The 27,583-nt window shown below is 40.1% G+C and overlaps 1 protein-coding gene and 1 long non-coding RNA gene across 3 annotated transcripts in view; both read left to right on the forward strand.

Annotated features, from left to right (window-relative positions):
- The window catches only part of LOC132343937 (uncharacterized), a 154,960-nt gene extending 133,081 nt beyond the window's left edge, over window positions 1-21,879 (forward strand). For both annotated transcript variants that reach the window (XR_009492960.1, XR_009492959.1), the window contains 2 exons: window positions 20,084-20,219; window positions 21,177-21,879. This is a non-coding gene — a long non-coding RNA (uncharacterized lncRNA). The remainder of the gene's footprint in view (window positions 1-20,083; window positions 20,220-21,176) is intronic.
- A 3,784-nt stretch (window positions 21,880-25,663) lies between these two features.
- Window positions 25,664-26,585, forward strand: LOC783803 (zinc finger CCHC domain-containing protein 9-like). The gene is given in 2 exon segments (XM_059881982.1): window positions 25,664-25,817; window positions 25,820-26,585. Coding segments are annotated over 2 exon segments (798 nt in total). The 5' UTR covers window positions 25,664-25,726; the 3' UTR covers window positions 26,527-26,585.
- The last annotated feature ends 998 nt before the right edge of the window (window positions 26,586-27,583 follow it).

A 27,583-nucleotide genomic window follows, 5' to 3' on the forward strand; every position in this document is an offset into this window, starting at 1 on the left:
AAGAGAGGTAGAAGATACAGTCATCACTTGGGTGGCACATATTTTAATTTGCACCAGGATGTTTCTGAACCCTAGAGGGAGTCACAGGTTTATATTTACCTAGTATCTTACCAGAAAACCTCCTTTGTTACGGCGCAGGAAAACACAGTAGCCAACAGTTCTGTTGTACTTTTGTGTGCTTTGCTATGATGATTCCCAGGTTTTGCCATTACCCTTTACTTCAAGGGGAGGAGAAATAGGGAATTCAGAGAGAATATAACTGCTTTATCTGTGTCAGGAATGTGATGGAGCAGCCACTAGTCTGAGGGATGGGGTTGTTCTCTTACTGCCAGAAGGATGATAGATTGGATAATGCACTGCAGGCGGATTCTTTACCAGCTGGATTACCAGGGAAGCCCAGATTGGATGATAGCAGAGGATTTTCTTTAGTCCAGGCACTCGGGTATGTTTAAAGCACTGTTTTGCTTAGACCAATGTAGCTCCTTGATGGAAGCTTTCATTTATTGATGGTTAACGTTTTCCTCAAGGTTAAATGTTTCTGAGAGTGGGGGTTCTATATAAAATTCCCATTTTTTTCAACCAATAATATTCAAATGCTTTAAAGAATTAAATTACTCTATCAGGTGCATACTTATAATACTAATGCTTTTACAGCCTAATTAAACACATAGAATTTGAAGAGTCATACAATTCGTATCAATACACAATTCAAGGCATTGTTTCATAATGTTTAAAATAACTTGCATATATGTGTTAATATGCAATTTTTTTTTTCTCTTTCTGACTTACTTCACTCTGTTTCACAGATGTTAGGGCCATTCTTGTCTCTATAAATGATCCTATTTTCTTCCTTTTTTTGTGGCTAATTAATATTCGTGTGTGTGTGTGTGTGTGTGTGTGTGTGTGTACCACATCTTCTATATCCATTTATCTGTTGCTGGACATTTGGGTTGTTTCCATGTCCTGGCTACTATAACTAGTACAGCAATGAAGTCAAAGAGAAAAATGAGTATCATATATTAACACATATATATGGAATTCTAGAAAAATGGTACAGATGAATCTATTTCCAAGGCAGGAATAGAGACATAGATAGAGAATGCAGATGGGGAGAAGGGAAGGGTGGGATTAACTTGGAGGTTAGGATTGGCATATGCACACTACTATGTGTAAAATAGATAGCGAGTGGGAAGCTGCTGCATAGCACAGGGAACTCAGCTCAGGGCTCTGTGAGGACCTAGAGGGGTGGGATAGTGAGGTGGGTAGGAGGGATGTCCAAGAGAGAGGGGATATATGTATGCATATGGCTGATTCACTTCATTGTACAGTGGAAACTAACACAATATTGTAAATCAGTTTTATTTTAAAAAAAATAACTTTTACCACTTAAAAAAAGAAACCAAAAAACAAAACTGAGGGTTCAGGAGCCCAGTGGCCTCTTAAAACCATCACCTGGAAGGCATCACAGTATTTCCTATCAGGGACATGCTGGCCTTACAGCAGATTTGTCAGGGTTACCCAGTACAGACAGTTCCAGGGATTCTTGGGGTGCTTTCAGTGGTCCCAGGACTGGCAGCAAATGCCAATAGAATCATGGTTTGTGTGGGGCATGGGGGAGAGTCAGAAGTGGGCATTGTGGCTTCTAGTGCTGTATTTATTAAAAAAAAAAAAATTGTGGTAAAGTATACATAACATACCGGGGCTTCCCTGGTAGCTCAATCAGTAAAGAATCTGCCTGCAGTGCAGGAGACACGGGTTTTATCCCTGGGTTGGGAAGATCCGCTGGAGAAGGAAATGGTAAGCCACTCCAGTATCCTTGCCTGAAAAATCCCATGGACAGAGGAGCCTGGTGGGCTGTAGATCATGGGATTGCAAAGAGTCAGGCACAACTGAGCAACTAACACTTTCACATATAACATAACATTTGCCATTTTAAGAATTTTAAGTGTGTAACTTGGTAGCATTAAGTACTTCACAAAATCATGTAACTATCACCACTGTCCATTTCCAGAAGTTTCTTATCATCCCATACAGACACTCTGTGCCCATTAAACAATATCCCTGTTCCCCTCCTTCCCCAGCCCTTAGTATTCTGTATTCTACTTTGTTTCTATTTCAAGTACCATATGTGAGTGTAATCATGTGATATTTGTCCTTTTGTGTATGGCTTATTTTACTTAGTATGTTCTCAAGGTTCAGCCATGTCATAGTAGACATCAGAATTTCATTTCTGTTTATGGCTAAATAATATACCATTTCATGGGCATGTTACAGTTTTTCCATTCATCTGTTAATGCACAGTAGGGTTGTTGCCTTTTTCTGCTGTGAATAATGTTGCCATAAACACTGATATACAAGTATCTTTTAAGTCTTTGCTTTCAATTTTTCTGGGTATATATCCAGAAGTAGAAATACTGGATGATACAGTCATTCTATGTTTTACTTTTTGAGGGACCATAAAACCATTTTCCACAGAGGTTGCACCATTTTATATTACTCTCAGATATGCATGAGGGTTCTAATTTTTCCATGTCTTCGCCAACACTTGTTATTTCCTGGTTTTTATTTTTTTGATACCAGCGATGCTAATGGTATGAAATGGCATCTCATTATGGTACTGCTATATGTTTGATAGAGCAAGGGAAGCAAAGAATAGGAAGAGTATTTTTGCTTGGAAATTTAGCCATTGACTAGATCCCTGAAGATGCAAGTTCTGTGTACCCTCTGGTACTGACACAAAAACAAACACACAGACCAATGGAATAGAATAGTGTGTGCACACGAAATTGTTTCAGTCGTGTCCTACTCTTTGCGACCCTAGGGGCTGTAACCCACTAGGTTCCTCTGTCCATGGGATTCTCCAGGCAGGAATACTGGAGTGGGTTGCCATGCCCTTCTCCAGGGGACCTTCCCCACCCAGGGATCGAACCCACGTCTCCTTCACTGCAGGCGGATTCTTTACTGTTAAATGGAGTATTATCTATAAAAATTTTGAATCACTATGTTGTATACCTGAAGCTAATATTGTGACTCAACTGTTTTCCTTTTATTTATTTTTTTAAAATTATTATTATTATTATTTACTTTACAATATTGTATTGGTTTTGCCATACATCAACATGCATCTGCCACGGGTGCACACGTGTTCCCAATCCTGAATCCCCCTTCCACCTCCCTCCCCATATCATCCCTTTGGGTCATCCCAGTGCACCAGCCCCAAGCTTCCTGTATCCTGCATCGAACCTGGACTGGCGATTTGTTTCTTATATGATATTACACATGTTTCAATGCCATTCTCCCAAATCACCCCCCCCCCACAGAGTCCAAAAGACTGTTCTATACATCTGTGTCTCTTTTGCTGTCTCACATACACGGTTGTCGTTACCATCTTTCTATAGTTAAGAAAAATAAGTTACTTAATCGCTGACTCAACTTTCTTTCCCAGTACCTATGATTATGAAGTTCAAAGTAAATATAAATCACCCAGGATATACTGCCTGCACCAGCCCAAGTTCAGGGCACATGCTGAACAGTGGGCCCATTTCTTGTTATTTGCCCTTGACAGATTATAGGTATGGCACAATTTGATTATGATCAGAGTATAATAGACTTCATTTTTTGGAAAGATAAACATTACAACTCCTAGCCAAAACTTGTTACTTAAAACACATTCTGTTCAAAATATTGGTCACTTTAACTTTTGAAATGAGGAGTTTCTCAAGCTAATATTTTAGCTGAAGGGGTCATGGGATTTAGCCATTGCCATTCTATATATAGAGAGACATTTCATACAGAATTCTATCAGGAATGATATAGAATTGTCATTTTTATTGACTTTCAATCAGTCTTTGGTTGTAAACAATAAGTTGCTTAAATCAATTCAAAATACCTCTCTCTCCTAACACTACTTAAACTCATAAAACATCTGAAAAATAGTATCCCATAAGACTCCAAGTGAGTAGGGTTGCTTCTTAATCAAATAGGCATGCTTTTTCAGTGAGACAAAGCATGGCTATGTCCTGACTTCCTTTCATTTTAATTAGTTTCTTATCATCTGATAGCACATTGGGATGAACATTCTTTTATATAAAGCTGCTATGTTTTCCATATTGTGATCTTAGTAGACAATGTAACATGCCATCTAATTATTATGGAGGAGAAAAACTACAGACTGTGTATCCTAAGATGAAAAATGATTTTTCATGGAAATAATATTTAATTAGTTCATATTTAATAATTTCACATAGCAAGTCACTCAGTGCTCGTGGCACATGTTTCTCATGAAAGAAATAGAAAATAACATACCTTAAAATTAGGCATTCCATGAACGATATTTTAAAATGGTGGAGCAGTCACTTGACTATGTAATATTCTGGGATAAGCAATTTTGGCCATTCTATTTACAGTCTTCTGGAATATAGATTGCTTTTTAGTCTGTGAAGTTTAGGTAGGGGATGCAGGTATAAAGATGACTAAAAACCCAACTTTCTACTCACATATTGCTCAAATCCCCTCTCTGAATGGAGGTGAGAGGTATATATCTTTGTTAGGCTTCTCGAGTTTCACAAAAGAATGTCAACTGATCCACTACTCAGCTTTAAATTAAAACATATCATTTTGAATATAAGTGGCAAGAGCAAAGTGGCCAAGCCAGGTAATTGTCAAGGATTACAAATCTGAATTCTCTTGTGCTCTATTCGAACTCTTAGTCAAGAGAAAAATACTCATAGAGAAGGGCTCATAGGATAGACAATCTATTAAGTTCTCCAAATGAATGCTTCTCAATTTCTCTTAACAAGGAAGATAAAAGGATTTATTAAAAACAAGAACATAGCTATTTGTCACGTGGACAGACCAGGTGGGATGGATGTGGCTGTTAAGGACTATATTGTATTGGTTCTGTCTTTGAAGATGGAGTTGGTTTCCCTATCACAAAGTCACGTGGAGCACCATCACCCCCTGGGCAATAATTGTATTTCTAGTATCTATCGCCAAATACAGGATGAGAAGATAAGCCTCTATGAATTCTGTGCCGAATTTAAGTATCTATATAATCATCTACATAGTCATGATAGTGTCTATACATATCTGAACATTGTTCATATATCAGTGAGTGAGACAATTATTTATGAAATAAATACATAGGCAATACTGGAAACTTTACAAAAACTTAAAGTTTCCCCAGGAATTTGTTGTGCAGAAATTAGAAGTCATAAGTAACCTATGTAAATTATGCTTTGTTATCACCGGATGAAAAACAAACAATCTATTGGAGGGTGTTGAGTGCCTGGTTTGTCATATTATACAGTGCGAGGCCCCTTCAGTGAAATTTTTTGCTTTATTTATGAAAAATTATTGCTTTTCCCCCCTAATAGTTTATCTTTGGGAAGCAGAATCATATGATAGACTAAGAAAAAATTAACTGTTAGGAAAATTTTGAGGCAAATATGCCACTTCCTATAACTGGCAAATAGGACCTCATGAAAAGTCTCTTATGTCAACCTCATTTCTATGCTATTCCCTTGCTTTCTGTTCATCATCTACCTCTAATTTTTTATCTTGGTGTATCTTATATATCTTTGAATAAGATATCTTTGAAAAGATAATAAATCTTTTTTTGAATAGAGCTGGGTATCCATAAACAAAATTAAATGGCTGCTGTCTATGGGGTTGGCAAGTTGACACAGCATAAGGACAGAGGTATTCATATAAAAGGACAGAGGTTGATTCCTTTTGTAAGCTCTGTGAATATTGTGTTCAAAGTTTCTCTGCAAATCCTAGAAGCTCCGGCTTCCCTTACAATGTGGGTAGGTGTGGAATAGCTGCAAAAATTACTGGAGTGAGAGGAAATTCTGAGCTTTCATTCTCAGCTTTCGTGTTAACTAACAGTATTAATCAAGGCATTTGGGACATTGGTTCTTTTTTTTAAAGTTAGTTTATATTGGAGTATAGTTGCTTTACAATGTTTTGTTAGTTTCTACTGTACAGCATAATAAGTAAACCACATATATCTCCTCCCTTTTGGATTTTCTTTCCATTCAGGTGACCACAGAGCATCAGGTAGAGTTCCCTGTGCTATACAGTATGTTGTCATTAGCTACCCATTTTTTTTTTTTTTAGATAATCAAACTTTTTTTTTTCTTTTTTAACTTTACAATATTGTATTGGTTTTGCCATATATCAACATGAATCCACCACAGGTATACACGTGTTCCCCATCCTGAACCCTCCTCCCTCCTCCCTCCCTGTACCATCCCTCTATGCAGTATCAATAGTGTATATGAGTCAATCTCAGCCTCCCACTTCGTCTCAATCCCTCTTCCCTCCTTGGTATCCATATTTGTTCTCTACTTCTGTGTCTCTATTTCTGCTTTGTAAATAAGATCATCTATACCATCTTTCTAGATTCCACATATATGTGTTAATAAACAATGTTTGTTTTTCTCTTTCTGACTTACTTCATTCTGTATGAAACTCTCTAGGTCCATCCATGTCTCTACAAATGATGTATTTTCATTCCTTTTTATGGCTGGTTAATATTCCACTATATATATGCACGACATCTTCTTTATCCATTCCTCTGTTGATGGACATTTAGGTTACTTCCATGTCCTAGAAAAATCCTCAGCAATATACTAGCACACTGAATCCAACAACACATTAAAAGGATTATAAACCTTGCTGGACGTTCATTGGACGGACTGATGTTGAAGCTGAAATTCCAATACTTTGGCCACCTGTTGCAAAGAGCTGACTCATTTGAAAAGACCCTGATGTTGGGAAAGATTGAGGGCAGGAGGAAAAGGGGACGAGAGAGGATGAGATGGTTGGATGCCATCACCGACTCAATGGACGTGGGTTTGGGTGGACTCTGGGAGTTGATGGACAGAGAGGCCTCGCGTGCTGTGGTTCTTGGGGTTGCAAAAAGTCGGACATGACTGAGCGACTGAACTGAACTGAAACCTTGCATGATGAAGTGGGATTATCCCAGGGATGCAAGGATTCTTTAATATATACAAATTGATTCATGTGATGCCCCATTGTAGCAAATTGAAGCATAAAAACCATATGATCATCTCAATAGGTGCAGAAAAAGCTTTTGACAAAATTCAATACCCATTTATGATTAAAAACCCTCCAGAAAGTGGGTAAAGAGGGAACCTACCTCAACATAATAAAGGCCATGTATAACAAGCTCACAGCAAACATTATTGTCAATGGTGAAAAACTGAAAGTATTTCCTCTAAGATCAGGAATAAGACAAGGGTGTCTGCTCTTGCCACTAATTATTCAACATAGTCTTGGAAGCCCTAGCCATGGCAATCAGAGAAGAAAAAGAAAAAAAAGTCCAAATTGTAAAAGAATGAAAACTGTTACTGTTTGCCAATGAAATGATACTATACACAGAGAATCCTAAAGACGCTATCAGAAAACTGCTAGAGCTAATCAATGAGTTTAGTAAGGTTACAAAATTAATACACAGAAATCTCTAGCATTCCTATACATAAACAATGAAAGGTCAGAAAGGGAAATACATAAGACAATCCCACTTACCATTGCAACAAAAAGAATAAACCTACCTAAGGTGGCATTATTTCTTTCAAGAGTCACGTGTTCATCAGCTTGTAAATCAGAACTTATTTCTTTCAAGAGTCATGTGTTCATCAGCTCATAAATCAGAACTCAGTGCTTTCTGGTGACCAAGGAACTCTGTAAGACAAAGGCAGAGGTAGGTATGGCAGGGAATGGAGAGCCCGTGACCCACCTGAGACATGCCAACCTTTTTGGTACTCTGTGCCAGCTGAACAGTGGGGGTCAGATTTGCCCAGAGGCTGTCAGGTATTTTTGCTTTTTTTTTTTTTTTTCCCTTCTTATAACCCCTGGTCCCAGTGATCCTGCAGGGTCCCGCTGTTCTTGTCATTCTGTGGTGATAACTCCATTGTTCAGCACAATCCACCTCTTCCAGGCTGGGCAAGTGTGAAGAATGAAATGATAGTCGGGATGTGAGCTGAAGTGAGAGGATCGCAGGCAGGGAGACAGGAGAAACCTTTTAAGAATTCAGTGACAGCCTCTGGCACCTGGTACCTGGGGCAGAGCTGCAGCTGCTTGGGGAATGGCAGCAGCTCACAGACCGACCTGACGGGAGGGGCGGCTCTCCGTGCTGAGCTTGACTTTGGGCTGACCATGAACCTAAGAAGCAGAATCACAAATAGTGACAGGCGATAATAAATAACCGTTTCCCAGCTTCCTTTTCTTCCCTCCCCTAGACCCTTAGGCATTCAGCCTACTTTCTGCTCCTTTTAACAGCTTTCTCATTATATTCTACCCATCACTCAAGTGCAGTTCAAATGCCAGTTCGTCCTCGAAGCCCTCCTGTCTCTGCAGCTGGAATTCTTTATGCTCTGGGTTTGGTTTGGATTTCACTGAGTGCAAATTGCATTCTACCAGGTGCTAGTATTATGACAATCTGTTGTCACCTGCTGGAATGTAAGCTGCTTTCTCTCTGGTTTTCTGTCTCCCTCTTGGCGCCTAGAAGAGTGCCTTGTCAAAGCAGATGTCCAGGAAATGAAGTATGAAAGCCCAGAGTTTAGGCTCTGTGGCCAGAAACACAGACTCAGTCTGGGCTGCTGGACCCATTAGCTTTATGACTTTGGATGAATTAGCAACCTCTCCAGCCTCAGAATCCCATGGACAGAGGAGACTGTCAGGCTACAGTTCATGGAGTTGCAAGAGTTGGACATAACTTAGTGACTAAACCACCACCACCACCAAACCTCAGTGTTTATCATTAGTTCAGTTTGTCTTCTTGCTTGTGTTTAGGATTATATGGTTAATTCATATACACTTCTCAGCATAATAATATCTTGTGTCTGGATAAATGTTAAAAAACAATGTTGCTACATGTTGCAGTCTATGCCCTCTGTAGCCACGTTCCTTTTTTTATTATCTGAAAAATGAATTTGTGTGTGTTGATGAAAAACAGGGCTCTGTGGATGATGGCTTTATGATGGACCAGAAATGAATTGACAAAAAAAAAAAAAAAAAGGAAAACAAGGATTTGACGTCTTAGACTTGGAGGAATAGGAGAAAAAGTGACTGATGTTGGAAAGCCGAAATTGCAAACTAATTATAAAGAGAAGGCCTGAGGGAAACAGAATAAATTTAATTAAGAGGCGCAGTTGAATCAGCTGTCCAGAATGACACATTTATTAAACAAAAGAGGAAAAAGTCCAAAGTAAAGTTGAGGCAAAAACTGAGAAAAATTCAAAGGGAAGGTCTGCTTGTGGAATCTGTCCTAGGGCTGGGGTGGAGGGGGACCAGGGAGTTCCTCCAGAGGGATACCTGAGGGTTGAATAACCATTTAAAGGCTGGAGGCGGTGCATGGGACAGGAGCTCACACCAAGTCTCACCAGAAAAGCCCAGGAATCCTTAATGCTCAGGAAAGTGGGTCCTATCTTCTATGAGAGAGAGAGAAGCTCAAACTGCAAAGTCTGGCTTACCTGTTAAAATATGCTGAGCGCAAGTTGGTGACAGCTATGGACTAATAATCTCCCACTTTCCCTAGAGTCAAGAATTTCAGTATTCTGTGTAATTTTGCAAGTTGATCCTTATATCTAAAGTACCTGTGAAATAAGTGAACTAAGGTTGTATGTAATACTTCCCTGGTGGCTCAGATATTAAAGAATTCGTCTGCAACTTGGGAGACCAGGTTCGACCCCAGGTGGGGAAGATCCCCTTAAGAAGAGCATGGCATCCCACTCTAGTGTTCTTGCCTGGAGAATCCCCATGGACAGAGGAGCCTGGCGGGCTACACTCCATGAGGTTGCAAAGGGTAGGACACGACCAAGTGACCAAGAACAGCACAGCACAAGGTTGTAATAATGGAAGGATTTGGAAGTTGGTTGAAGTTTCATATGAAGCCAAATAATTAGAGGTTGTTTGCTGAGCATGGAATTAAGCTATCATATTTAATTAATTCTAAGACATATATGAAAATGAAGATCATGGAATCCGGTCCCATCACTTCATGGGAAATAGATGGGGAAACAGTGGAAACAGGGTCAGATTTTATTTTTCTGGGCTCCAAAATCACTACAGATGGTGACTGCAGCCATGAAATTAAAAGACGCTTACTCCTTGGAAGGAAAGTTATGACCAACCTAGATAGCATATTGAAAAGCAGAGACATTACTTTGCCAACAAAGGTTCGTCTAGTCAAGGCTATGGTTTTTCCTGTGGTCATGTGTGGATGTGAGAGTTGGACTGTGAAGAAGGCTGAGCGCCGAAGAATTGATGGTTTTGAACTGTGGTGTTGGGGAAGACTCTTGAGAGTCCCTTGGACTGCAAGGAGATCCAACCAGTCCATTCTGAAGGAGATCAGCCCTGGGATTTCTTTGGAAGGAATGATGCTAAAGCTGAAACTCCAGTACTTTGGCCACCTCATGTGAAGAGTTGACTCATTGGAAAAGACTCTGATGCTAGGAGGGATCGGGGGCAGGAGGAGAAGGGGACGACAGAGGATGAGATGTCTGGATGGCATCACTGACTCGAAGGACGTGAGTCTGAGTGAACTCTGGGAGTTGGTGATGGACAGGGAGGCCTGGCGTGCTGCGATTCATGGGGTCGCAAAGAGTCAGACACAACTGAGCGACTGATCTGATCTGATCTGATCTGAAGACATATATGATCACATTTTAATATCCAAAATTATGCTATGTAATAAATAATTGTATCTTACAATTGTGCTGGCCAGGTAGCAATAGAGATGTGGCTTGTTAAAATCTGCATATGCATAAAGTAAAAAGTGTCAGCATCAAAACATGCAAAATGGGTCAACACCTGGGAAAAAAATCTGGAGAGAAATGTGACTAACTCTTTTAAGAAACATGAATTCGCCATGACATGATGGCACAGAGCATGGAAAAGAATATCAGTGACTCTTCCTACCCAGAAAGTAATTAGAAAGATTCAGGTTTGTATTGTGAAGAAATTCCAAAGGGGGTTTTTATTTCATTTATAGTTCAGTGTATGTGTATAGAAGATAAAAATGCCTCAATCAGTTTCTAACAGCTGAGACTCAACAAGAAGCTAATTTACACATGGAATAGGGAAACATAGGGATAGTGAGATATAGGGCTATGACCTGGGAATAGTAACATTGCCATCGCAAAGCAAAGGGTTGGAGGTGTGCTCCTAGAAGTCAGGGTGAGAGAGTTGCAAGACAGGATCCGAGGGTGACTGTAAAAGGAGGAGGGATACAACAAGCCCAAGTAACCCTACAGGGAGACAGTTGGGGGAATCAACATCCACTGCCAGCCCCCACCCCCATCCTCTGATTTCTTGGAGGAATTTGATCTCTTGATCAAACAGAAGGCAGAAGTAATACGATCCATTTATGTAAACTACCAGTTTTCAAGTTTTTTGGTCTCAGAACTCTATTATACTCTTAAAAATTATGGAGGACCCCAAAGAACTTCTATTTCTATAGCTTATATCCATTGATACATACCACATTAGAAATAAAAGCTAAGAAACTAAAAAAAAAAAAGTTGAATTAAAAAGTAATAAATCCATTGCATGTTAATAAAGAAACATTTCAATGAAAACAACTATGTGTTTCAAAAGCTAGTAAGTAGGTGGCATTGTTTTACATTTTGGAGAATTACTAATGTTTGGCTTCATGGAGGACAACTGGATTTTCATATTGATTTCTATATTCAAAATGTGGTGACATACCACTTTGGTTGAAGTGCATGAAAAAAAAAGCTTCATACCTACATGCAGTTAGAAAAGGAGGCTTTTAAATATGTCTTTCAAAAATCATGTGTATTCTCCTTTAATAATGCACCAAAGCTCAACAAGTAGTTTCTTAAAGGTTAGTGCAATATGGAATCTGAAATTATACCAATGAACTTTGTGTACTTGGTGACATTAAAATCTATTGGTCTGTATTGAACTTTGAATACACATTTTACCCATGCATGATTGTGTAGTTTTATGCCTTGGTCATTTGGAAAATATCGGTTTAGTGAATTATGCAAATCTACTACATATTGACACACTTGAATATACAATATAAAAAAAATCAGTTTTGTTAACAGCACCTCCAATCTCATCAGAAAAATTTTTAAGCTTTGGGAAACTGTCAGTCTCATTAGAGCGAATATAAGTTTCAAAAATTCTAATATTTGCTTAAAAGCTCAAATTGTATCATTGGCAACAAATACAATGGTTTCTCTCAAAATGACAGATTCACTTGTGTTATTTTTGAGAAGATGCCTGCCAAAAGCCAATTCCAAATACTTATAGTTTATCTGTTAGTCTTATTTCCAAATGGTGCTCCATGAGCAAAGCAGATATTCAGCCTGCAGTTTAAACAATCCTGTCAACGCGTTTCTTGGAAATAACCGTCATGCTTGGGTGTACAGTAGAAGAATGCTTTCTGCATACTCCTCTCTCATTACATGGAATATTAAAAAGATATGGACGCAAAAGATGTGAGTGAATGAAATTAATACTGTTTTTGCTGCTTTGTCATGGGCATTCTTAAATGAAGCTGGCATTTCTTTAAGAATTGAGAGTGCTGAGTGAGTGGAGAACGCAGTGTGAATGTGAAAGTCACTCAGTCATGTCCAACTCTTTGCAACCCCATGGGGTGTAGCCCGCCAGGCTCCTCTGTCCATGGGATTCTCCAGGCAGGCATACTGGAGTGGGTTGCCATGCCCTCCTCCAGGGGAACTTCCCGACCCAGGGATCGAACCCAGGTCTCCAGCATTGCAGGCAGATTCTTTACCGTCTGAGCCACCAGGGAAGCTGGAAGAACACAATGACTACCAGCAAGTGGGTGCCCTGCCTTGATTCCTGCTAAGGCAACAGCAGTTTTATCCACCTTTGCTTTTGCACCATTGGTTCGCATGGCAGCACAGTGAAAACGGCAAGTACTGTCTTAGTATTCTTGTAGTTTTGACTTGTGTACCTCCTGAAAAAGTCTTGCAGAAACCCAGGGATTTGAGGACTGTACCTTGAGGACTGCTGAGGTGGCCCCTGCAGATCAGTCTCCTGGGTCAGAAGGCCGAATGGAGAAAGGTGGGGAGTAGATTTGAGGGTGGTGGACAATAGGAAGCTGTACAAAGTAAAGCCTTAATCAGCGCTCTGCTTTAGGATAAAATAAAGACACATCTCAGTCACACGATGACTTGATCTTTGGTTTCTAGGAGTTTGCAGTTTAGGAGCAGGAATAAGTCAAGTGTACAGGTAAACAATAGCAATTCAATAGTGGATGGGATCAAGATGGTAGAGTAGGAGGGTTTGGACCTCCCCTGCCCCACAAACACATCACAGATAAATCCACAAGTGGAACAGTTTTCACAGAAAATCAGCTAGAAACTGGCAGAAGATCTCTTCCACAACCAATCTTGCAAGAAAGATCCTCATAGAACCAGGTAGGATCAAAACAAGGCTTTACGATGGGATTGGCATCCCTGGGAGGGATCTGTGAATGTAGGGGGTTCCCTACTGGCAGGCGCTTGGCCTGTGAAGCCCCGCTGTAGACTGAAACAGGTTAGAGGTGCCACGGGAGCCTGGACTCTGTGTGCTCCTCTGCTAGCTTGCTAGCACTCGGGACAGAGAGAGACCAGTGCCGATGGCTGCCACCTAGCTGCACTACCTAGCCTGAAACAAGAGTCAGGCGCGGGTGCTAATATGCATAGCAGCTTGGTGCCGAAACCTGGGCAGACAGACTCTAGGAAGGTACTTGGTCTAGCTGCACAGAGACAGACCAGAGGGCCTGGGTTACGGCCAGGCTGACCTTCTGAGCCTCTTGTCAGGGTGCCTACAGAGGGCTCCCCAGGTGGCACAGTGCCAAAGAATCTGCCTGCCAAAGCAGGAGATGCCAGAGATGTGGGTTTGATTTTTGGATCATGAAGATCTGCTGGAGAAGGAAATAGTAACCCACTCCAATGTTCTTGCCTGGGAAGTCCCATGGACAGAGGAGCCTGGCAGGCTACAATCCTTGGGGTCGCAAAGAGTGGGACATGACTGGGCATACACACACAACAACTATAGTTGGGCACAACTCTTGAAGTGGTGGATCATGTGCACACGCACACAGCTGGGGGCGGGCTGACCTGTGAGCCCATCATCAGTACTCACAGCCTTAGAGCAGGAGGGCAGATCCAAGGGCGGGTCAGCCAGCTGTAGATTTTGTTGCCATGTATACTGGCTGGTAGACAGCATCATAGATTTGCACCATTCCAGTGGAAAGCCCCTGGGGAGGAGTATGCAGGGGTTCCTCACCCAGTTCGAGTGCTCTGGTTCCTTCTCCCTCACACAGCTGCTTAGAACCAGAACTGGGGCAGACAGGTCTCAGGAAAGCCCTAACACAAAGGCTAACACAGGTAACCCTAACACAGGTAACAGCAAAGCCACCTTGATTCCTGCCCGCACAGTGCCCTCGGCTCTAGTGCTAGCCTAGAAGCAGGTCTTGAATGAACACATAGAGAAAGGGACATGACCTTGGGCTGCTTCTGGGGAGAACCTCAGAGGCATGCACAGGTGGTCATTTCACTGTGACCACATGAGCATCACGTGCTTCAGCTTGTCCTTCCTGGAGACAAAGCACACACTTAAGCACAAGGGATCCTTTATTGAACCCGACCCTCCGGGTTTCTACTCCAACAATTGGAGAGCAGACCCCACCAATGATAGGGCTGTGACATCCATGGGGCAAAGCATAGGCCCTTCCCAACGTCTAGTGCAGTCTCTGGACACCACACCATCGGTCACATCTCCTATCGGGGGGAACAGCCAGCGTACTCTGAGGAAAGATGTGGCAGGCATCCATACCAAAAATACTGGACTCACACAGTCTACAAGGAGACGATCCTACATAATAACAACCCTTCGGGACCACAGTAGGTAACTGTTCCTCCTAAATTCATAGAGACAAAGTTAAGATGAAAAAGCAGAGAAACTACTTCCAATGAAAAGAACAAGAGAAATTCCCCCAAAGAGCAAATAATGAAAATGACCTTGCCAGTCTACTAGACCCTGAGTTCAGAAGGGAGGTAATAATCTTTCTTAATTCCTATAGTACTTTATTGATAGAAATTCAGATCACTGTAACAAGGAACTAGAAACTATAAAAAGGAGCCAATCAAAATTAGACAACTCAATTGCTGAGATTAAAAACCAAACTAGAAGCAATGAACAGCAGACTAAATAATGCAGAAGAGCAAATTAACTGATCTGGAAGTTAGAATAATGGAAATCACCCAATTAGGACAACAAAGACAAATTAAAAAAAAGCAACATACGAGATCTATGAGATAATATAAAATGTACCAACCTATGCATACATAATAGGGGTTTCAGAAGGAAGAAAGAGAAGGGGATTAAAAATTGATTTGAAGAAATTATGTCTGAAAATTTCCCACACCCAAAGAAGAATACAGTATCCTGGTATAGCCACCACAGAGGGTCCGAAACAAGATGAATCCAAACAGACCCACATCAAGACATATTAGACCATCTCTACATTTGAACATTCAAGTTGTCAACCTTCAAAGATGTCAACATGTGTTTTATCAACGTGGGATGTGAGTGAAATTAAGCTTACCCTCCATCTCCTATTGCTAACCATCCTTCAAGCTCTACCATCTCCCACTTCCTCTCCCTCCGCCAGTCAGTAACCCTTCTTTGCCTGTTCACTTGATGCCAGTGCCTATATGCCAACTGTTGGATTGTATTACTATACTGTTTCAAGGTACTATACTGTAAGAATAAAAATGTCTTTATTTTTGTGTTTGTTTTTTTATGTATTATTTGTGTGAAAAGTATTATAAACCTATCATGCTGCTAAGTCGCTTCAGTCATGTCCGACTCCGTGTGACCCTGTAGACGGCAGCCCACCATGCTTCCCCGTCCCTGAAATTCTCCAGGCAAGAACACTGGAGTGGGCTGCCATTTCCTTCTCCAATGCATGAAAGTGAAAAGTGAAAGGGAAGTCACTCAGTCATGTCCGACTCTTAGCGACCCCATGGACTGCAGCCCACCAGGCTCCTCCATCCATGGGATTTTCCAGGCAAGAGTACTGGAGTGAGGTGCCATTGCCTTCTCTGATAAACCTATCATAGTATAGTACTATAAAGCCAATCATGTTAGCTAGGTAACTAGGCTAACTTTGCTGGACTTGAACAAATTAGACTTACGAACACAGTTTCAGAACATAACTCATTCATGTGTGGGGGACTAACTGTATTTAAATGGCAAAAGTTAAAGATTCTAAGGGCAATAAGAGAGAAACAAAGTCAATTACAAGGGAATTCCCATAAGGCTATCAACTGAGTTCTTTGTAAAAACTTTGTAGGGCAGAAGGGGTTGCATGAAATGTTCAAAGTCCTGAAAAGGAAAAGCCTGAAACCTAGGATACTCTTCCAGCAATATTATCATTTAAAACAGGAGAGATAAAGACTTTCTCAGACAAGCAAAAACTAAAAGATGAATACTAAATAGTAGACCTAATGTAAAAGAAATATTGCAAGGTCTTCTCCAAATAGAAACTTTTTGCAGCAAAGGAATCCATCAACAGAATGAAAAGACAGCCTATGAAACTGGAGAAAATGTTTGCAAAGGGTGAGATAAACAAGATGTTAGTTTACAAAATATACTAACTGTTCATACAATTCAATATAAAAGAAAAGAAAGAAAAAACCCACCCCAATCAAAAAAATGGGCAGAATGGGGTGGGGAGATAGGGATACGCTTGGAATTTGGGGTTAATAGACTCAAACTATCAAAACATTCCATTTAGAATGGATTAACAGCAAAGTCCTAGTATATAGCACAAGGACCTATATCCAGTTTTCTGGGATAAACCATAATGGAAAAGAATATAAAAAAGAATGTATATATCTGTATGACTGAGCCATTTAGCTGTACAGCAGAGATTGGCATGGTATTGTAAATCAGTCATACCTCAATTTAAAAAAAAAAAAAAAGGAAAAATGTGCAGAAGACCTAAATAGACATCTCTTGAAAGAAAACATACAGATGACTAACAAGCACATTAAAAGATGCTCAACATTAATAATTATTAGAGAAATGCAAATCAAAACCACAATGAAGTATCACTTCCTACCAATCAGAATGGTTATCACCAAAATGTCTACAAATAATAAATGCTGGAGAGAGTGTGGGAGAAAAGGGAACACTCTCATACTGCTGATGGGAATGTAAAGTGGTGCAACCCCTATGGAAAACAGTATGGAGTTTCCTTAAAAATTAAAAAAAGAGCAACCAAATGATCTAGCAATTCCACTTCTGGGCATATATCTAGAAAAGATGAAAACTCTAATTTGAAAAGATACATGCACCCCAGTATTCATAGCAGCAGAATTCATAATTGCTAAGACATGGAAACGTCCCAACTGCCCATCATCAGACAACTGGTTTAAGAAGATGTGATATATAATTGAATATATACAAAAGAATATTGTGTATATATATATACAATTATATATATTGTCTATATAATTGATATACACAAAAGAATGTAATACTGCCATTGGCAGCAACCTGGATGGACTTAGAGAATATTATGCTTAGTGAAATGTCAGAGAAAGACAAACATTGTATGATATCTGGAATCTAAAGAATAATACAAGCACTTTGCTGGTGGTTCAGTGGTTTAGGTTCAGTGGTTTAGACTCAGTGTTTCCACTGTAGGAGGTGGTTAGGTCCCTGCTAGGGAAGTAAGATCCCACATGCCACATGGCCAAATAAAGGCATCTTAAATAAATAAGAACAAAAAATAATACAAATGAATCTATACACAAAACAGAAATAGATTCACTGACATAGAAAACAAAGTTATGGTTACCAAAGGGGAAAGGGTGTGGGCAACAGATAAATTAGGATTTGAGGATTAACAGGTACAGATTATCATACATGAAATAGATAAGCAACAAGAATTTACTGTATAGTACAGGGAACTACAGGGAATAGATGGGGAAACAGTGGAAACAGTGTCAGACTTCATTTTTGGGGGCTCCAAAATCACTGCAGATGGTGACTGCAGCCATGAAATTAAAAGACGCTTACTCCTTGGAAGGAAAGTTATGTCCAACCTAGATAGCATATTCAAAAGCAGAGACATTATTTTGCCAACAAAGGTCCGTCTAGTCAAGGCTATGGTTTTTCTTGTGGTCATGTATGGATGTGAGAGTTGGACTGTGAAGAAGGCTGAGCGCTGAAGAATTGATGCTTTTGAACTCTTGAGAGTGCCTTGGACTGCAAGGAGATCCAACCAGTCCATTCTGAAGGAGATCAGCCCTGGGATTTCTTTGGAGGGAATGATGCTGAAGCTGAAACTCCAGTGCTTTGGCCACCTCATGCGAAGAGTTGACTCATTGGAAAAGACTCTGATGCTGGGAGGGATTGGGGGCAGGAGGAGAAGGGGACGACAGAGGATGAGATGTCTGGATGGCATCACTGACTCGATGGACGTGAATCTGAGTGAACTCCGGGAGTTGGTGATGGACAGGGAGGCCTGGTGTGCTGCGATTCATGGGGTCACAAAGAGTCGGACAAGACTGAGCGACTGAACTGAACTGAATTGACAGGGAACTACATTCAATCTTATAATAACCTATAACAGAAAATAATCTGAAAAAATATATAACCAAATCACTTTGCTGTATACCTGAAACTAACACAATATTTTTAAATCAACTATACTTCAATTAAAAAAAAAAAAAAACTCAAAAAGTGTGGTAGCATAGTGTAATTGTAGCTTGATTTTTTTTAGCAGTATATAACATAAAATACATCTTTGAATTGACTCCATAAGTCTCACATCTATGAAGTATCATAAGTGGAGAGAATCAAATGAATTACGTGTTGGAGTGACCTGACACATCTCTTTCCACATATCTGTGTATTTTAGAAACACTTGGCTTTCTAGTCTTCCATTGTTTATGAATCTCCTTTCTGAGAGACACATTTTATCTCCTAAACTTACGAATGCACAAATGAATGGGTGAATGAATAAATATGAATGGCCTACAAGTCACTGTGCCTCCTTCAAAGGACTTTGCCTGTCCACTCTGGTAGGATGATTTTGTACTTTAATGTTCATAGGGCAGTTTTTTTTTTAATGTTCAATTTCCTTTCACCTTTGAAGAGGAAGAATCATTTTACTGTCACCCTTACTCCTTGCCCACTATGCTATGGACATAATAAAGAAATGAGACTGATGGATGCACTATGCTGCCATCAGTCACTCTTCCATGAATGCCCAGCCAGACTTTCTCCAGTCATGACTCAAGAAGAAAGTAATGTTATCTGCAAACTGCAGTCTCTTGAGTTTACATTTGCAAGGGAAATTGTAACCTAGGAACAATCCTTTATTTCGAGGGGATTAGAGCTTCAGCTGATATTGGACTCTCTTATTTGTTTCTATAAATTTTTAACAGCTTGAAATGGCATTAAACTCTGCAGAGAGCACAATATAATGCCACTAATCCTGTTGATCTTACATTGCTTTACAGAGGCGAGAACTGCAATAAATCCTTTTATGTGTAAATCAGAAGAGATGTTAGCCATTTCTCTGCAAGGACATATCTTGTTACTAGAGTTGGATAAGTTAGAACTCAAGTATTAAACCTGAAATGTCTTTTCTCGTTCCCTTTGCTAGTCCACCAATTCTCTTCCTTCTCCCATTCCCCGTTCCCCAAATAATTGAACCTTTCTTAAACCTATCTATCATCCATTTATCTATCCATCACGTGCAAAATCTCAGTGTCTGACTATTCTGCCATTTTAGGACACATTTCTGCAAAGCATTGTGACATGCTTTTTGAAGGTGCACAGTAAGACTTGATTTTTAAGATCTTGCTGTCTAGTGGGAGGGATAAGTCAAGTGCACATGTAACAGAAACTTAAGGTTGGATTTGGCAGGATATGGATTTGAGAGGATAGTGGTTAAGGGCAAGGACTCAGCAGATGGAATCTATGCTTGTCTCTGTTACATGCATGTGTGCCTGCTAAGTTACTCAGTGGTGTCCAACTCTTTGCGACCCTATAGGCTGTAGCCATCTAGGCTCCTCTGTTCATGGGATTCTCCAGGCAAGAATACTGGAGTGGATTGCCGTGCCCTCCTCCAGGGGATCTACCTGACCCAGAGATTGAACCCACGTCTCTTACATCTCCTGCATTGGCAGGTGGGTTTTTTTTTTTTTTTTTTTTTTACCACTAGTGCTACCTGGGAAGCCCTTCCTACCCATACTTCCCCAGGCAAATCCTTTGATGTATCTGAACCTCAGGGTTCCTCATCTGCCTTGTCAACCACATAGGACTGTTGTGATGATTAAAGAAACGTAAGCATTTACCACAATGCTATTTATTCCTATAAATAATATTATAATCTGTGCTCAAGAGGTATATAGTGTGTGTTAGCTGCTCAGTCGTGTCTGATTCTTTGTGACATGGACTGTAGCCCACCAGGATCCTCTGTCCATAGGATTCTTCAGGCAAGATTACTGGAGTGGGTAGCCATTTCCTTCTCCAGGGGATCTTCCTGATCCAGGGATCAAACCCGGGTCTCCTGTATTGAAGGCAGATTCTTTACTGTCTGAGCCACCAGGGAAGTCCCATGTTAGTTGCTCAGCTGTGTCTGACTCTTTGTGATGGCATGGACTAAGCAATAACCAAGCTGACCCTTACATTATTATTAATAGTTGATTCACTTAGCCACCAATAAAAATGTATCAAATTTGGTTTTTCTTTAGTGTAGCTTTCAGAAATAAAGCTAGCCCAAAGGCCCTGAGCTGTCACTAGCATTAAAGTAGTTTCTTAACACAGATGGTAAGGCTATCCCTGAGAAAAGATGCTCCTGGAATTGTCTTTCTTATGGTAGACATATGTTGCGGTAAACCCCCTGTGCCGTTCAATGAATCCCTACTCTTAAAAGCAATGATATCCAAATGTGTTACTGTCCCAGAGCTGGATTTGTCCAGAACAAAGATAGTCATGTATGACATAGGTCATCATATTTACTCTGCTCGGTCCAGTACAAATCAGCCCCGCTGCCTTCAGCCAGCAGTAAGTTTGCAAGCCACGCTTGGTGTCTCCCATACGCTATTATACTCACTTGAATCCCAACACTTTCTATATTGCAGCACCTTTGTCCCCATTCCAACACAGTCATCAATGATCCATATACTTCCTGGGAAAGAAAGAACCACAGTTTCTAGAACTTCAGAGAAGCAGAGGAGACCAACCTATTTCGAGACTTTGGCAGTCTGGAATTCCCACTGGAAGAGAAGAACAACGGAGGAAAATGTAACAGCCTAGAATCAGAACCTCAGCGTGACTTCTGGCCCCACTTCTGATTTACTCTGTTGACTGAACGAATTACCAAGACTTTCGGGGCCTCAAGTGAATGTATTCTCTACATAGTAAATGTATTATGCTAAATAATCTAAGCTTATTGCATTCACCAGTTCATCCATTTAATATTTATAAAGTACTTGATTCTGCACTGTGCAGAATACAAGACATTTCTATTATATAAGATCTAGGCACAGGCACACACTGACTCCATTACTCAGAATGTGATAGGAGCTGCAAATAAAGATACAAAATGGTGAGGGACTGTAGCTGTTCTATTGTGGGTCTCTAAGCTACTTCTCTTGCCTAGAAAATCCCATGGACGGAGGAGCCTGGTAGGCTGCAGTCCATGGGGTCGCTAAGAGTCGGACACAACTGAGCGACTTCGCTTTCACTTTTCACCTTCATGCATTGGAGAAGGAAATGGCAACCCACTCCAGTGTTCTTGCCTGGAGAATCCCAGGGACGGGGGAGCCTGGTGGGCTGCCATCTGTGGAGTTGCACAGAGTTGGGCACGACTGAAGCGACTTAGCAGCAAGCTACTTCTCAGTTCTAACCATAGGGCCAGATCTGTCATTGGTTTCTTCAAGTTCACAAACACATCTTGAAGAAACACCTCTATGGGACTCTGTTGTTTCCTCTGGAAAATGAGGCAAATGAATTTAACAGCTATTTCCAAGAATTTTTTTTTTTTTTTTTTTTAGTGGGAAGAGGTAAAGAGGGGAAAATCCTTGAGGATAAGTAATTCAATGGTCACATAACTTTATCACATTTGTCTCTGAACTTCATTGTGAATTGGTCAGTGACAATATCCTTGTCATCTTTTGATGTATAAGGAGACTGAGGCTCTTAGAGGCTTAAGCACTTACTAGAAGGAAAACCAGAGTATGGGTGCTCAGTATAGGACTGTAAATGTAACGCACAGAGAAATAATTGCTAGGTTAATTCTCCAAACTAAAACTCAGTTTTGCCATCAATATTTTCTTCTCCTGATTTATAACACATCCAGTGGAGGAGATAATGTGTAGTAACACCAGTTTCTTGGTTAATCATCTTTATCTGGGTTTGTGCTTTTAGGATGAACTTAGCCAGACGATGTTTTCTCCTGCCAATAGGTGGCAGAGGAGGCAAATTTGTCTGATAATGGAAATAAAAAATATCTCAAAGGAGGGAGCATGGACTGGGACCTCCTGTTCGGTCAACCTGCATTTAGCATGCACTCACATTGCAAAGCCCACCACAATGCAGGTTTGAGCACTGTTTGCTTGTCTGCTAAGTCACTTCAGTTGTGTCCGACTCTGTGACGCTATGGACTGTAGCCCGCCAGGCTCCTCTGTCCATGGGATTCTCCAGGCAAGAACATTGCAGTGGGTTGCCACACTGTATCTTCTACTGTCACATACACTTATCCTTTTAACTCATTTTAGGCTCTTTTAACTAATTTGAAAAATATTTGTATATTTTGTTGCTAAACTGAGATCTTGGAGGTCATGACCATAAAATTAGTCATCTTGGTGCTACAGTGCCAAATATAATAGTCATTTATTATTTGTTGCAGAAATGAATTTATTACTAGAGAAATAGGTAACAAGGAAGGACTGGGATGTTTTCTAAACTGCATCACCTTTTTTTAGAGGATGGTGACCACAGAAAAATGAGAGAAATAGGTAACAAGGAAGGACTGGGATGTTTTCTAAACTGCATCACCTTTTTTTAGAGGATGGTGACCACAGAAAAATGAGACATGACAGAAAGTATGGTAATATAGCTTTTGTGACACATTAGCTGTAATGTATTTCAGGGCCATATCTTTATTCACATATGACTCTGTTGCATGTAATTTAACATCTCTGAGCCTGTTTACTCATGTAAAATGTGAAAAATAATGCTTCAAAGAACGGTCACCAGCTTAAGTCACTAATAAGCAAATTTAAGTTATACATTTTAATATAATACACATATATAAAGAATGGTGACTACTTCTATTATCTCTGTGACAAACCATTTTCTCTTTGAAATGACATTTGATATCTTTAGAGTCAGCAAAATTAGCAAACTATCAAATGAAGTTTATTCTTTTTCTTATATCACCTGACTTTGCTACCAAGGAAGTAAAGGCAGTTTTGCAGGTTAAAAATGCTTGATTCACTGAAGGAAAAAATATACTTGCAATTGTGATTTATGTGTATGATTTTTCTCTTATGAACAATTTAGAAATGAATAGGGCTTATTTTATGTGGTGTTGATTTTTATGCTAAATTTAAAAAGTGTTTCTCTAAAGATCCTGAACTGTGTTCCCTATCTGATCCTAGAGTCTTTTTTTTTCTGGAATATTTATAAAGTAAAACTAAATTTGGTGGAATATAATTAAACATATGACTTTAAGTATAACTTGAGGTCTGTGAAAGTTTGAAAACAAAGAACACTTCTGACAAGGAGAAAATGCTTGAAATTTGTGGTTCAGCAAGCTGCTTGTGGGTTTCCTGGTGGCTCAGATGGTAAAGAATCCACCTGCAAGTTGGGATACCTGGGTTTGATCCCTGGGTTGGGAAGATCGCTTGGAGGAGGGCATGGCAGCCCACTTCAGTGTTCTTGCCTGGGAAATCCCATGGAGAGAGGAGCCTGGTGGGCTACAGTCCATGGGGTTGCAAAGAAGTCAGACACGACTGAGCACACTGCATGCACACACCACCACACAAGCTGCTTGTAGAATGATTCGAAAACTGTCACTGGAGAATCAGAGGATGGACAGCCAGAGTCTGAGTTAAGTTGGCTGTGTTACCAGTGGCTGTGCAGTCTCCTCCACCCAGCTCAGTGCTGGGTCATGGTAGCTGCATCTCTAGCTGGTGGGTTGGAATGCATGTGAGGAACAAATGTCCCATCAAACAATAGAACCTGTGCATTCTGGGGTCACACACTAGATTCTACCATCATTGAAAGACCAAAAAACAATACGAGGAAGTGACACAATCTCCACATGCTGAATTCACCCTAATTCCTTAAAGTTATCTTTTTCTTGAGGATATGCAGCCTGCAAAGCCCAATGCTTTAAACAGATACTGTGGTGTTATCATCCTCACCCCCTGTCTTAAGCTGTATCCAGAAGGATTTCTTCTGATTTATGTCTGTGGAATGAGATTTTCTTTTCTAGTGCTTGGGAGCTTTCCATGGTGTCCTGTGGATGCTTCGAAATGAAGGCTTTCCTTTTTTAATCCTTTATTTTTCTTAGAATTGTCTTTTGTAATTTTTTCTTTTTTTTGTTAAAAAAAATTCAAAAGGAAAGGAGAAAAGAAGCAGAAGGAATCTAGTTGGTGACTGCAGCCCAGCTGTTGCAGAAGACAACTCCTGTAACTGGTTGTTAAAAGTGACGTTGTTATCATTTTCCCCACAGATTGAAATCGACTTTTCCTCGCAACATTTCCCTCTGGGGGCTAGGGAACTTAACCAATTAATTGATTAAAATGAAATAACCGTCTAAACATTTTCAAGTTCTGGCCTCAAAGAGAAAAAGGTGTTTTGAAGCATCTCTCTCCTGAACCAAAATCTCAGTTCAGTGCATTAGCACTGGTGTTTGAATGCTAAATCATTCAAGATCTGTTCTCAATATACGTTTTTCTCATTGAGAAATCTCACACATGATTTAGCATAAATTATAGCCTAGTGTGATGATCATCCATAAGTGAAATACTCTCAGTTGAGTTAAAATGTCGTTAATTAATTGGGGAAATCTGAAAAAGATCATGTGACGGCCATGTGTAACTACTCAGGAAAAAAAGAAAAAAATGGTTTCTAAGGAAATGAACTTTATTCTCAACTGCTGAATGTCCAAGATCTCTACAGTGGTCATTGGAGTATTGTGGTATGAGTGACGCAAGTTAGGGTGAGAAAATAATGACCATGAATACAAATAACCAGACTATGGGTGTGAGCAAGCTCAAGCTCCGCTGACACAAATGTTCTGTAGCAAAATTTGAGACTACTTTGAGAAAATTTAAAAATGTGCCCACTCCTTGGCTCCTCAATCCCATTTCTAAAAGTGTATCCTAATGGAATTCAGGATGTGTGAAAAGATTCACTTGCAAAGGTGTTCATTGTAAAATTATGATAGAAATTGGAAGTAACTGAACCAGCCAACAAAAGGATAGTTACAATACTGGTTAAATAAATCATGGTATAAATTCCTACAGTGATATACCATTCAGCTTGAAATGAAGTGAATGGAAACAGGTTAAAAAAGTATACATGCAGGTCTCCGCCGCAGGGGGACGGGTTTTTTCTGGCCTGCTAACTCCGCTGCTCTGGAGGATCCTTTCCTGATTGATACACCTCTGATGAAGCTATGACTAGGTGGGCACGAGTCACTACCACACAGAACAAACGACCCTTTCCTGCAACATCATGGGAGGACTTGAAGAAGGGGTCCTCTGAGGGACAAAGAGGAAACAACTTGAAGCCAATAGGCTGTCCCTTAAAAATGATGCCCCCCAAGCAAAACACAGAAAGAATAAAAAGAAAAAGGAGTATTTAAATGAAGATGTGAATGGATTCATGGAATATTTAAGACAAAACTCACAGATGCTTCACAATGGTGAGGTGATAGCAACAGACAGTCAGAAAGTAAGGGAAGAAATTGAAGTTGCTTTAAAGAAAGACAGTCGCCGGGAAGGAAGACGATTAAAAAGACAAGCAGCAAAGAAAAATGCAATGGTATGTTTCCATTGTAGACAACCTGGCCATGGGATTGCAGATTGCCCTGCTGCCCTTGAGAATCAAGAAATGGGCACTGGAATATGTTACAGATGTGGATCCACAGAGCACGAAATAACCAAGTGCAAGGCTAAAGTAGACCCAGCTCTTGGTGAATTTCCTTTTGCAAAATGTTTTGTTTGTGGGGAAATGGGGCATCTGTCCAGATCTTGTCCTGATAATCCCAAAGGACTCTATGCTGATGGTGGTGGCTGCAGACTTTGTGGCTCTGTGGAACATATGAAGAAAGATTGTCCCGAAAGTCAGAACTCAGATCGAGTGGTCACAGTTGGTCGCTGGGCAAAGGGAATGAGTGCAGACTATGAAGAAATTTTGGATGTGCCTAAACCACAGAAACCCAAAACAAAGATACCTAAAGTTGTTAATTTTTGATGATTAGTACTGTTGTTTGTTCAACATTCTGCACTGGGCCTGCTTCACAAGTTGGAGCTAGACTGTCTTGGAGGCCTGTATTATGGATATCAGTGTAATTTAGGTGTGATCAAACCAGTGTCCATCAAGGGGCACTTCTCCCATTGTTTGGAGAAGATCACTGAAAAAAGTATAAGATGTGTAAAATGGATTTTCTAAAAGAATATATTTTTGACCAATAGAACTTAGGTGTAACTAAGTGATTATATACCTGATTGTAACAATCATTGTTTTCTTAAAAACAAAATTATGCATTAATATGAACTATCCCTAAACATAGGGTAACTGCTTTGCATTTGGAAGTGAATTTGTGGTCCTGTTGTTGGTTCAAAGTATCAATTTATCATTATGTTAGAAATTTATTTATAATTGCCACAAAATGTATTTTTAAAATAGTAAATAAAAATTCATTTGCTATTAAAAAAAAAAAAAAGTATACATGCAGCAAATAAAGATCCTGTGGATCACAATTAAGATCCAGCATAGCCAAGTAAATAATTTTAAAAAGTATGTGTATATAATTCCTTTTTATTTTTTTTACAACTAAAGCATATGAAAAAAATCTAGAAAATATACTTTAAAAGCTTACTAATATGGTTATCTAATAAGTCATGGGGTTACAGGTTTTTTTTTTTTTATCTTTGTATTTCCTATTATTCTCTACTTTTTCTACAATGAATATGTGTTGCATGTTTGATAATATTGCAATACTGGCCCACACTTCTTGACTTTGAGATGGCTTAGAGTCTCCCTGCTGCTGCTACTGCTGCTAAGTCGCTTCAGTCGTGTCCGACTCTGTGCGACCCCATAGACTGCAGCCCACCATGCTTCCCCGTCCCTGAGATTCTCCAGGCAAGAACACTGGAGTGAGTTGCCATTTCCTTCTCCAATGCATGAAAGTGAAAAGTGAAAATGAAGTCGCTCAGTCGTGTCCGACTCTAGCGACCCCATGAACTGCAGCCCACCAGGCTCCTCCGTCCATGGGATTTTCCAGGCAAAAGTACTGGAGTGGGTTGCC

The sequence above is a fragment of the Bos taurus genome, chromosome 26 (genome assembly GCF_002263795.3).
Source record: "Bos taurus isolate L1 Dominette 01449 registration number 42190680 breed Hereford chromosome 26, ARS-UCD2.0, whole genome shotgun sequence".
Classification (NCBI taxonomy): Eukaryota; Metazoa; Chordata; class Mammalia; order Artiodactyla; family Bovidae; genus Bos; species Bos taurus.